The sequence below is a fragment of the Eulemur rufifrons genome, chromosome 1, assembly GCF_041146395.1.
Source record: "Eulemur rufifrons isolate Redbay chromosome 1, OSU_ERuf_1, whole genome shotgun sequence".
Lineage (NCBI taxonomy): Eukaryota > Metazoa > Chordata > Mammalia > Primates > Lemuridae > Eulemur > Eulemur rufifrons.
Window position 1 is genome coordinate 59,230,512 of NC_090983.1, and position 13,999 is coordinate 59,244,510.

Here is a 13,999-nt window from a genome sequence, read left to right on the forward strand (position 1 = left end):
AAGAGATAAACTACCAGAGAAGAAATATTTTTTCTTATTTTAACTTTTGTGTTCTCAGCACCTAACACATAGAAACAATGAATGAAATTTTAATAAATAAAAAATACAAGTGATATTTATGCATTATATCACTTTATATATTAATAAAGGTCTTGTTTTCTGTTTATTGCCCCCAAAAATGTGTTAGCTAATTTTCTTGTTAGCATTGGTTTAAAGGCAATCCTTTCCCTCTACCAGTGAAATGGGAAACCAGACTGGGAATGTCCTGATGGTGGAGTCCTGAGAACCTTCATTATTGCACTCTAAGTTTTATTGACTAGTGTGGATAGAGTTTGCCTTGATTTGGCCTGAATTTGTACTCTTGAGCATTTCACTAGACTGAATTAATTATGGCTGTGGAAATTTAGCAATTATTCCCACAGAGGACAGTTTTGGAGATTATTATTTTCCAATAATTCAAAAAATATTTATTTGATTCAAGTACTCTTTGGTGTACCATGGGTGCAGGCGTTAAGACTATTCCCACTTGTTTGCATGGATTGTTCATGTACTTTTAATCAATGAGGATAAATCAACAAACAAAATTTTGCATTTTTAATGTTCTGCTTATAATTTTTTAATCTTTAAATTTTCTGGTCTATCTCAGGCAATTATTATGAAATAAAAGCTAGTCAGTGCTCAGTTTGGAAATATAAAATTTTATATTTTTCTATCCATAAATATCACCCACTGCAATGACTTTATATAAATCAATTATATGACTTTCTCATATGGCTTGCCAAAAGGTTCTTCACCAAAGCAAGTACTCTGACATCCATACATATATTTCTGCTTCCCACCCCTTGTATAGACATGATTTTGCACTTTGCTGTGATTTTTACATAAAGTAATGTTCAGAAGAAAGTAATCCCCAAACATTCTCTGACTTGATTAAACTTCATATGTTTAAAGATTCTACTGCAAAGAAAATAACGTATCAAGACTGTCCAGCTTCTTTATTGAGATGATAATTTTCCTTTCAGGGTGTTTTTTTTATTTTTTTGTTTTTCTGTTATGAACTATGTTGTATACAAAACTTACAAAAATGCTATAACACACTTCCATATACTCATATTAAGAAATAAAGCATTATCTAGACAGTTGAGGCTCACTGGAAGTTTTTTTCTGATTATATCAGCTTCCTTCTGACCCAGGGGAAATCACTAACATTAATTTGGATTTTTTCTATCTTAATATATTTCTTTACAGTTTTCTTGCATATTTATATATTCTGACATGAAATGGGTAAGAAGACATAAAAAAGTCAAATATTCACCCTAATTAACTTAATTACTAAATTCTTCCCTTGGTTTTATAAACCTTGCACCCATGTCTAAAGCTAAGGAGCCTTTGGTTTATTTCTTCATGTAGAACCAGTGCTTAACCTGTCCTGTGATTTCATTTCACTTATGGCTAAATAATTTTTATAACAAAATATCATTTCTAATCTTAAAATGGGCAAATACAGCAAGATAAATAACATTTCCTTCTTGTGTGTTATATTCTACTGTAGATCCTTTATGCTTCTGGGAAGATCTACATGATATTTTTTGTTGTGGTAAGTTTTTGGTTTGCCTTTTACATGGCAAGTTTATTCTTGGGCATACTCGCTATGGCCTATGAAGAAGAAAAGCAGACAGCTGCTGAAAAAACTAAGAAGATTGAACCAAAATTTCAACAGACTATAAAAGAACTTCAAGAAGGAAATGAAGCAGCCCAGGTATAATATTTTTTAATGCTTCTTAGAATCACGGTGCTAGAGATATTTTCTCAAAGTCTTGGAGTATATTATTTTCTGGGAGATGCTCATATTGGTGTGTGCTACATGATCAGAAGATCGAAAATGATTTCAATAAGAGAGCTCACTCTTGCTACATGACATTACCCTCCTTAATGCCCTGGAGTGAGAGTAACCAGCATCTTTAAAGATTTCTTTAATTTATATATTTTTTTCCAAAATATGTATTATTACAGCTGATAAACTGTAGATATATGATGTTTTTAGAATTTGACTTCTCTTAATACAGGTGTAGTTTATTAATTTAAAGCTACTTCAGATAGCACATTAGAATTAACTTTGGAAAAAGTCTGTGTTTAACTCAAAAGTGATAGTGCCTTCCATAATTTAGAAATTATGAAGCACTAAAACAATGGACTCAAGTTTTAAAAAGATAAAAGAATGTACTTTCTTGGCTGTCTGATTCTTTCAAGAGGAAATGCACTGTGCATCATGATATGGGAATTATTTTATCCAGGAATCATTAAATCCATGATTAGTTAAACTTAATAATGTTTTACTGTAATTTTCTATTACTTTAATGTTGCATTTGAATATTTTTTTTCGTATTTTTAGCCTCATAGCCAAAAATTTGTTCTACGAATCTGAAAATATTGGCAGAAGTAGCGTTAAGGAAGTTAGGGAAAGTCATCTTTAAAAATTTAAACTGTGCCATAAGTGTGCTAAACGAAAGAACAGGACTGAGGAAAGCAACCAGAAGCAGCTTTCTTATATTCTGCGGGACTTGGCTATCTCTCACCTCGTCTTCAAACTACCTTCCTGGTAAATGGATAAGGGTCTGGATTGAGACACGAGATAGAGAGGAGCCATACCCAGAACCCTCCCATATAAAGAGGATAAAAAGAGATGAGGAAAATAAAGGACCAACACATACTGTGGCACTAAGTGGAATGGGCAGTAAGGCTGTCCAAGTTCATTGCTACCAAAGGTCTTGTCTAGGTCAAAAAGGGGAAAATGTTAACTGTGCTATATTTATATGTAAACTTTTCATTTAAATCATCTTCAATGAAGAAGCTTTAGATATCCATTGTGCCAAAGAATGTGGCCTGAATAACATGATGTAGAATCATACTGAATGACTTGATGAACACTAACATGCATACCATTGAACAAGAAGCAGTTATGGGCTGTGTGAAGAAAACATGTATAAAAAGAGGCTATTGAGTATTACCATTATATTCCTCATGAGTAAGTCACAGAAAAACAAATTTCAACATCTTTCTCTCTCTAAGAAATGAATAGGGTCCTTCAGATTGAATGATTAGGGTCTGAGTGATATGTTGAATGTGTAATTTGTTCTGAAGAGGCATTTCAGAATCTTAAGGTCTTATGGATACACTCATATATATCCAAGAGCATGACAATACTTCTCTTATCCTAAGATGAAATGCTCTACTAACTATGCTTATGAAGAACTTGGATATTTCCCAATTTCCCAATACCTCCATTCATTTTTCTGCTCTGGATCACAGAAAGCCTTTCTGGTTTTAATTAAAATTTTTCAATTATAAAGAATTACTTTTCCTGGAAGAGTCCTAGAACATTTTGTCATACAGAGTTTTCTCAGAAGTAAGAGTATAAACCATTTTTACAAGATTCATTTTCTCTTTCTTTTTTTATTTACAAATTAAAAAAAAAAACACCAGAGAGAAAAGAATTTAAAGTGGAACATAATGAGGACACTCTAGATGACTGATCTGATTTAATGTCACTCAGATTCCAATTCCAGCACTGGTATTACAGGGAGATTACTTAGATGCTTTATATTCTCACATTATAGGAAAGCAGTAGATCATCTTGGCTAAAAGCACAGGTCTACAGCCAGATAAGTATAGTTTTCGGTGCGTTTTAGCCACTTAACAGATGTATGATATTTGTGAATTCTGTTAACCTTTCTAAACTTCAGCTTCTTTATCTGTAAAATGTATATAATTATAGTACCTGTCTTACAGGTTGTTGTGAGGGCTAAATGAAATATATGCATGTAAAGCACTAAGCAGTATTTAGACTATACTAAGTAACTAAAAAAATTTATGAAAAATATTAATTAAAATTATTATAATACATCAATATTATACATCATATTAAAGACAGCTTTTACCCAAGCTATCATACTCAGCAATCCACATAAGACTGATTGATTTTTTGTGGGAAGGAAATCTGTCTTTAAATAAACTCACGCTTTAGAAGTAAATTATCTCATAACAATATAATAAAATATTATGAGATATTTATTGCTTACTTACTATGTGCCAGATTTAATGCTAAATGTACTACATACATTATGTATTACATTATCCTTATGACAACCCCTTGAGGTGTAGGAATTATCCCAATATCTTACATGAAAAATTGACATTCAGTCTCCTAAGTAGGAAATGTAGCGCTAGCCAAAATATTTAACCAGACATTAAACTTTCTTATAGTTGTACCCTATAATATTTAATTTACATGTGATATATATTATAAAAAGTCAATAGCTAATTATGGGGAACACAAGAAGGCACAACTGTCCCAATAGAGAAAAACCTATCAGCATAAAATTCATAAGTCTTTGACTATATTTGAGGATAATTAAAATAATAAGAACAATAGCAGCAGCATATAGTGTTTACTGAATATCAGTTATGCACCAGACATATAATGTGTCTCATGAATTCTCAAGTTTAATCCTCATTGAAGAGTTCCAGCTACAATGTTGGATCTATATTCACTTGTATCTTGATTTTTCAACACTAAGGAAGAGAACTCATTATTCACCACTTTACTTCCTTGTTCGGGAGACTCAGGGCTGAAACAATATCATTCCATCAGTTACACGGTTTGCTGGTGAAACTTTCCTATGAGTTGCCAGCTACTGGCAAAACCTCAGGAAGAGAATCAGCTATACAAAATTGTAGAAATACAAATTTTTTAAAAACTATTTGCCACATTTAAATTAACATTCTTATAGCTTATCTAATTAATTAAAACATTACTGACAATTGTACTAAGCACTGAAGGTAAATATTTTTGATAAGTACAAATACAGTGTCTATATTAAAGCTAGTGGTCTAATGGGGAGATAGAATATAAAATTATCATAAACCCAAAATTATATCTCTAGGACAAGAAATTATGTGTTTCCCAGTGTTATGAAATAGGAAACCCAAAGCACTATGTACAATATATTCTTCCCAGAATCTTAGCTAAGTCTAATATGCCTCTTAATCTAATTGCTTTCTTCCAAAGACTATAGGCAAGAGAGGAACACAGTAAATTACCCTGAAAGGACACAATCTGCCAAATCAAGAATGTGGAAAATTCTATAGTACAAGCAACCCAGTATCTTTAACAGATAAATCATGTAGGAAAAAAAATCATTTAAAATTACAAGATATTGACGGGTTCTGGGGTTGCTTCCACATTGTACCCCTGTAATATGCTAAAATTAAAAAAAAAATAAAAAATAATAAAATTACAAATAGCCCTGCCAACTAAATACAATGTGTGGACCTTGTCTGTATTTTGATTGGAAAAAAAATTAAATATGACAGAATGTTTTGGAGCAATGAAATACAATTGAGTATAATTTGGGCATTGGATAACATTAAGGAATTAATAATTTAGCTGGTTGTGATAATAGCGTTGTGATTTTTTGTTTTTTAAAAAGCTTTATCTAAAAAGTATATGATGTCTGAAATTTGATCTAAAATATTCCATAAAACAAGTAGGGTGAGGAATAAGTGAAAAAAATGAAAGAAGAATGTTATTAATTGTTGAGGCTGGATATTGGGTACTTGGTGGTTCACTGTATTATTCTCTATTTTAATAAATTAAAGGAAACTGGGGCAAGTGCAATAAAGCAGAGACATGGTGCTTTGAGAGCCTTTAATAAAATATTTCTCTGAGTCAGAAAAGGTCTCTTGAGGAACTGACACTTGTGCTGAGATGTGAAGAATGTGTCCCATTTAAATAGAGGGAGGGGACAGGGTGAGTCAGAGAGTTAAGACATCCAGCATGGCTGCAGTAGAGAAAGTATCTCCAAATCCAGGAGGAACATGTCAGATATTCATAGGTAAATGCAAGAAATGTGGCTGAGTTCCTCCTTACACATCAAAAAAAAATGTAAACTAGTTTTGAAAAGAGGAATTCTAGACCTTTTTTTCAGTTTAATTTTAATGTCAGGGTGTCAAACATTCAGGGATATGGCCTTATTGGCGCTTAAATTCCCAAAGGAGTAGAGTTGTTGAGTTATCATCCTCTCGGTTTTCATTGTGAAATAGCTATATCCTTAGTACTTGGCCAATGTGTGACATTCGTTCAATATGTATGAGAAGCTCAATCAAGATAAATATATTACTAGACAGATAGGTGGTTCGTTCATTTTATGTTCTAAAATATATCCATAGTTCAAGCTTAATTAACAGAGAATTTAGTATTAATTATATCAACAACGTTATTACCACCTTCTCTATGTCCCCTCTCCCCCAATTATATTTATGTTTGGTGTGATTCCAACAAACATTGTCATTATCCAAAACAGCTCTATAAGTGGTAATTTCTCTATGTTAAGGATATGGTTAAGGATATTATTTACTCTATTACAAAGTGTAATCTTTAGGAAGATACACATCTAATCCCTGTCAGATCTTAATAGAAAAAAAATTACTTCTGTTGCTTTTTAGCTCATGAAAATTTGGATTTGCATACATTATAATTTACATTTTATATAGCCCTGTAATTCAGCAAACAAAATACTTTCTGGAATAAACATGGCTTAAATAAATAAACCAACCTCACATCCTGAGCTTTTAGCTTACTTTTTCAATTAAAAAAAAAGTGAGGGAACAGAGCTCTGTAGACCTGCAGAATCTGTCATTTTACTGATGAAACTCAGTATGCAGTACAATTGATTTTAAACTCCTCTAGTTCTAGTATTTATGAAATTAGAGGGCACTTGACTGATGTTGAGTAAGATGAATATATGATTCCCTTGATATTTACTATGCCACTTCAGATATACCACAGCAGAACTTGCCAACCTGAGTGTTGGATTGGGTTATCTGCCAGCTTCAACCACTAATTCCCTCAGCGTTAGGGCAGCAAGAGCTCCGATGTCATTTAACTGTATTCAAGAGTAGTCTCACCTGTTTACCCCAAGTTCACAAATAAACAAATATTATCATTCTTTGTGTGTGCCAAAGAATGAAAATCATTACAGTGTAATATCATCCACCCATTGTCAGGATCTTAGAGTTTAAATTCAAATACTATTTTAAATATGATCAGTAGAAACATCTGTAACTATACTTATCATAGTTTGAATATATAGAACTTGTAATATCTACATCAAATCCTAGGAGTTTTAAGTGCCTTTCCAAAGCAAGACCAGCAAGGTGGAAGATCTCTTAAAACCATTACTCAGGAGACATGAGAAACAGAACAAAAGTGATTCCCTTATGGAAGTATGCCTGTCTTACTCATTTAAGTAGCATATGTGTTCTATTTAAGGGAACCCTTTTAAATCTATTTTATTACCTGATATTCTTTAAGGTTTATTTCATCATCACAAAACCAAATTATTTTGATTTTATCAAGAGAATTTACAAAATTATGAAGTTAACATATCCTTAAGGAAAAATTTTAAGGTGTTAGGAAAATACTCTGTGCTCAATAGTAGTATGTTTGCTGACTGGATATTTCACAAAAATCCAAACTATATGTTGAATTCTGTCAAATGTGGATGATATCTAAGATTCCCTGGTCTTTACTCTTTTTATAGTTGACCTTGTAGTATAAAATTTCATTGAGTTTCAAGTTCTACACATTTGCTTTCCAAATAATCCTGAATCAGTTTAATACTACCTGTAGTATCAAGAGTGGCAATGATGGAACACAGAGAGGCTTCTGGAACACTGTTGGTGGGAATGTAAATTAGTAAAGCCACTGTGGAAACAGTATGGAGATTCCTCAAAAAACTAAAAATAGGAATACCGTATGACCCAGTATATCCAAAAGAAAGGAAACCAGCATTTTAAAGAGATTTCTGCAATCTCATGTCTATTGCAGTGCTAGTCACAATAGCCAAGATATGGAATCACCATAAGTGTTCATCAATGATAAATGGATAAAGAAAGTGTGGTATGTATACACAATGGAAAATTATTCAGCCACTAAAAGGATGAAATCTTGTCATTTGTAGCAACATGGATGGAACTGGAGATCCTTGTGTTAAGTAAAATAAGCCAGGCACAGAAAGACAAATATCACATGTTCTCACTCATATGTGGGAGTTAAAAAAGTGGATCTCAGGGAGGTAGAGAGTTGAATGGTGCTTACCAGAGGCTAGGAAAGGGAGAGGGGTATAAAGAGAGCTTGGTTAATGGGTGCAAAAATACAGTTAGAAAGAAATAATTAGATCTTGTGTTTGATAGTACAGGAGGGTATCTACAGTTAATAATAATTCATAATATATTTCAAAATAACTAGAAAAGAGGAAGTGGAATGTTCCCAACATAAAGAAAAGATAAATGATAAATGTTTGAGGTGTTGGATATCCAAATTACCATGATTTGATCATTGCACAGTATATGCATGTATCCAAATATCACATATACCCCCCAAATATGTACAACTATTATGCAACAATTAAAAAAAAAAAAGAAAAATGAGGCTCCTGGAGGTAAGAATCAGCATTTTTAGCAAGGTTACACACCTTCTTATACTTATGGTCTTGGACCTTCAAAAGGGTTAAAGCCGATATTACACCCATCAAATTTCTTTCCAGACCACAACCACACAAATAGAAATGAAGAAAAGGTCACCAACTTCCACAAATATATCTTTGGATATGTTGGAAGATGCTACTCTCAGATATAAAGAAGGTAAAGTAAAAAATATTTAGACACTCACAATGGAAGGTACATAAGACTGACTTTTAAAGAAATCCAGCAATTTCTTCAGGATCTTAGATGTTAAAAACCAAAATTTAAGTAATAATATGAGAATATTAGGATGAACAATACATAGAAATTTCAGAAGCATGGTGTTTTAAACATTGGAAAGGGTGACCAAAGAACACCAAGATATTTTCTTTAACAGTAAAAGATATTGAAATATAAATTTGTGACTAAATATAGAGATTGGAGTATATAACATTAATATTTCAATGTCCGTAGTCTCTACATTTTTTACATATAACCAATAATTCTTTATCATGGACAATATTAAAAAGCATAAGTTTGTAAAGCATACAAATCTGGAAATTATAAATCATAATGTTCTCAAGAATATTCCATACATTTGTTTTCTTGAGAGACACTCCTACATCTTCCTTCTAATACACAGTTTGCCTCATTTTCATTTGCCTAACTCCACAAACATGAACGGAATATAGAAAATGTAACTTCTTTGTTTTTTATTAGTATAGAATACTTCTATTTTCAAATTCCAGGTCAGAAGTTTAGTTTCAAATCTCCATTTGCATATAAAAGTCAAAATCATCTATTACTTAGAACTTAAATAAACAATTTGTTAATGTCTAACTTTTCTATTCTTTCATTTCAGAACTTAAAACATCCAGGAAGAAATGCCCATTTTGTTGGTATAGATTTGCAAAACTTTTCTTGATATGGAATTGTTCTCCCTGTTGGTTAAAATTGAAAGAGTTTGTCCACAGGATTATAATGGACCCATTTACTGATCTTTTCCTTATCATATGCATAATTTTAAATGTATGTTTTTTGGCATTGGAACATTATCCAATGAGTGCACAAATCAACAATCTTCTCAGCATTGGAAACCTGGTAAGACTCTCGTATGTTATTTTCATTTGCAGTGTCAATGTTTCTTTATTCATCATTATCACCATTATTTTATTTTATAATTCCAATATGTTACAGTATGCTTTATTATTGAATGAAATGTTGTGTTCATGGTCTGTGCCCTCCCACCCTCTGCTTTGTAAATATTCCTGTCATTGAATAGCTTTACAGCTGGAATTCAAAATTCTACCATTTTAAAAAATTTATTTATTTTAAATTTCAGAATATTACAGGGGTACAAACACTGTGGTTACATATATTGCCTTTGCACAGCCCAAGTCAGAGCTACAAACATGTCCATCCCTCAGACAGTGTGCACCACACCCATTAGGTGTGCCATTACCCACCCCCTCCACCCCCACCCACCTGCCTGACACTGATGAACGTTATTTCCACATGTGCACATAAGTGTTGATCAGTTAGTACCAAATTAATGGTGAGTACATGTGGTGCTTGTTTTTCCATTCTGTGATACTTTTCAAAGAATGAGCTCCAGCTCCATCCAGGTTAGTACAAGAGGTATTTAATCACCATTGTTTTTTATGGTGAGTAGGACTCCATGGTATACATGCATCACATTTTATTAATCCACTCATGTATTGATGGACACTTGGGTTGTTCCACATCTTTGCAATTGTGCATTGTGCTGCTATAAATATTCAAGTGCAGATGTCTTTACTATAGAATGTTTTTTTTTTTTTTTTTCCTTTGGGTAAATACGCAGTAGTGTAATTGCTGGATCAAATGGTAGCTCTACTTTGAGTTCTTTGAGATATCTCCATATTAATTTCCATAGTGGTTGTACTAGTTTGCAGTCCCACCAACACTGTAAGAGTGATCCCATCTCTCTGCATCCACACCAACATTTGTTGTTTTGGGACTTTTTGATAAAAGCCATTCTCACTGGAGTTAAGTAATATCTCATTGTGGTTTTGATTTGCATTTCCCTGATGATTAGAGATGTTGAGCATTTTTTCATATGTTTGTTGGTCATTAGTCTGTATCCTTTGAAAAGTTTCTGTTCATGTCCTTTGCCCACTTTTTAACAGGGTTGTTTATTTTTTTCTTGTTGATTTTCTTTAATTCTATATAGAGTTTAATGATCAGCCCTTTATCAGATGTGTAGCATGAGTATATTTTCTCCCATTCTGTAGGTTGTTTATTCGTTCTGATGATAGTTTCCTTGGCTGTGCAGAAGCTTTCTAATTTGATCAGGTCTGATTTATTTATTTTTGTTGTTGCTGTGATTGCCTTTGGGATCTTCTTCACAAATTCTTTGTCTCAGCCGATGTCTATAGGAGTTTTTCCAACATTTTCTTCTAGAATTCTTATGGTTTCATGTTTTGGGTTTAAGTCTGTTATCCATCAAGAGTTGATTTTTGTGAGAGGTGAGAGGTATGGATCCTGTTTCTGTCTTCTACATGTGGCTATCCAATTTTCCCAGCACCCTTTATTTAAAATTCTGCCATTTAAATCTGGGATTCCTAGCCAGCTGCTTGGCAGTCAAGTGGAAATTATTTATTGCCCCCCCTTTCCCAAATATACAGTCTCTTGGTCCCATTGTCCCATGGATCAGAGTAGGGCAGAGGTGAAATAACAGGCACATCTAAGTGTTTCACTGACACCTGAATTCTGAAATCTAGACCACAATAGCACTTAGCCCTGCCTGTTCTAACCAGTCTGTCTTTGCCTTAGATTGGAGCCCATCATTTTAGCCACATATTCCATATTTTTGAGATTCATATGTCCTTTTTCACATACATTGCAAAAGACAAAATAGATTTCTGTGAGTTTAAAAGTAAGTCATGTTCAAGCAAATACATATTGTTTAAATTTCTTTGCTTTTATTATTCTTACTGTTTAGTTGCTTGGTACTAATACAAATAGCCAACCTGCTATCAGTTTCAAATTATACATTTACTTGATATCAAAACAGCAATTTAGTTATTTCTGCCAGTATAGTTTTTAAAAGACAATTTCCATAGGTTTACTCAAGATGTTTTTTTTTTTGATAAAGTGAAAATTTAAAGTTTCTATACAATGAAAGATTGTATAAACAAAGGATAAAGACAAGCCACAGGCTTTGAAAGTATATCTGCAATGTATGTAATTAACAAAAGATTAGCATCCAGAAGATTTAAAGAACTACCTTCGATAAAAAAAAAATAGGAAAAGGACATGAACAGGTAATTCACAGAAGAAGAAGAAAAAAAGGATGGTAAATATACAAAAAATATTTTCAACTTACTAAAAATCAAGAAAATACAAATGAGATGAATAGTGCTAGAAGTCCTAGCCAGAGAAATCAGGCAAGAGAAGGAAATCAAAGATATCCAAATGGGGAAACAAGAAGTCAAATTATTGCTCTTTGCTGATGATATGATTTTATATCTAGAAAACACCAAAGATTCTGCCAAGTGACTCCTGGAATTGATAAATAAATTCAGTGAAGCCTCAGTTTACAAAATGAATGTACACAAATCAGTAGCATTCCTATACACCAACAACAGTCATGCTGAGAATCAAATCCAAGGCTCAATACCTTTCATAACAGCAACAAAGAAAATAAGATACCTAGGAATATGTTTAACCAAGGAGGGGAAAGACCTCTATAACGTTTTTTTTCTGAATCACTATGTACCATTTTTATTCTTTCACAAGTTGAAAAATTAAATATCTTAATATGTATTCCATGTCTCAAAAAGAAATATTCTAAACGGAAAGCTTTTTACCCTCGAATATTCTTTTGTTTTAAGGATGGCTTTTTATTAAAATAATCAAAGAGTCTATACACATTGTTAGACATTAGATTGTTAAATAAAATATATGAGTCTGTCTTTGTAATGCAGACTCCAAAACTAACCAGAGCTTGAGAGGAACTATGAAGAATGCAACAACGACAAGTTAACACCGTGTGTGGGTTAAGGTTTCTGTGTATGAAGACTCTGATAAAGCTATTGAAATTCTATTCTCACCCATGTGTTTTGTTTTGTTTTAGGTTTTTATTGGAATATTTACTGCAGAAATGATTTTAAAAATAATCGCCATGCATCCATATGGGTATTTCCAAGTAGGCTGGAACATTTTTGATAGTATAATTGTGTTCCTTGGTTTAGCAGAACTATATCTAGCAAATATTCATGGATTGAGTTCTTTTCGATCATTCAAGATAGTAAGTAGAATCCAAGACCTATTTTTTATTTTATCAAAGTTTATCTCAGTTTCATCAGACATAAAAAGAGATGATGGTAATACTTATCCCATGGGATTTTGGAAATATGATATTAAATGAATTAATTCCTATGAAAGAGCTTAGTGCCCCAGCAAAGATTAAGCAGTCTCCAGTGCTGTTATTTGACTAAAGGATTAAAAGAAATAGGGCCATATATGCAGCAAATTTGAGATATAGTTCTAGGAAGCAGGGTTAGGGTAACTGGGTAAGTTTTAAAAAGCAAGGCAATGAAAAGTTCCAAATATGGAATGCCATTAGTGATCAAGTAACTAAAATCAGGTGAGAATTTCAAAATGTAGGGTAGGAAGACCAGTCAGACCAGTAAAATGTTATTATGAAAATTATTAGGTCAGAATCATAATATGTCTATAATGTAGGGTGGTAGTGAGACTCTGAAAATCACAGAAATAATGTAATTAGAATGATATTTATGGAAACATTAAACATTTGATAAGTAATGTATTATCACATTCTGGCAACAGATTGAAGGAATGTAGCAGCAATTAAGAACAATTAAGTAGATTTTGACTTATCCTAATGATTACTTCCTAGAGGGCAGCTTCTTCAGAACCTTGCCTTAAATCCTCATTCAAAAACTTTTCTAATGAATGAGATAAATACATACAGAATATAGTCATCACATTTATGGATGAAACAAAACTGGCAAAATGCAGAAAATGTGCCAAAAGATACCAAATATCTTAAAGGCTAATATTGGACTGAATTTAAGATGATCAAATTTTACATGGATAAATGTAAAGTTTTACTCTTGAGTCCAGAAAGCCAACTATACACTAGAAAAAGGAAGGTATAGCACATATAAAAGTGATGTATGGATTTTAGATGACTATAAATTCACTGTGATGTAGTGACAAAAATGTTAAGGTAATCTTATGTTGTATGAATAGAAATAAAAAATCTAGTGAAAGAAGGGGAATATTCAGACTAAACCTGGAATGTTGTGTTTGGTCTTTGATATGTTCCTTTAAAAGGGAAATACACAAAAGGACCTTCAGTGGAATTCAATGGATCCTCACAGACTTTCAATATCATCTGTACGTCAAAATATCCAACATATTGTGAAAAGCAAAAAGAAAGAATGAGTACTTGCCTATGAGATATTAT

At 32.5% G+C, this 13,999-nt stretch overlaps 1 protein-coding gene across 1 annotated transcript in view; it reads left to right on the forward strand.

Moving 5' to 3' along the window:
- SCN7A (sodium voltage-gated channel alpha subunit 7) overlaps nucleotides 1-13,999 on the forward strand; it is a 60,286-nt gene that overhangs the window by 15,773 nt on the left and 30,514 nt on the right. The window contains exons 9-12 of the mRNA XM_069471824.1: nucleotides 1,553-1,759; nucleotides 8,607-8,703; nucleotides 9,386-9,624; nucleotides 12,641-12,814. Coding sequence (XP_069327925.1) covers nucleotides 1,553-1,759; nucleotides 8,607-8,703; nucleotides 9,386-9,624; nucleotides 12,641-12,814 — 717 coding nt within the window. The remainder of the gene's footprint in view (nucleotides 1-1,552; nucleotides 1,760-8,606; nucleotides 8,704-9,385; nucleotides 9,625-12,640; nucleotides 12,815-13,999) is intronic.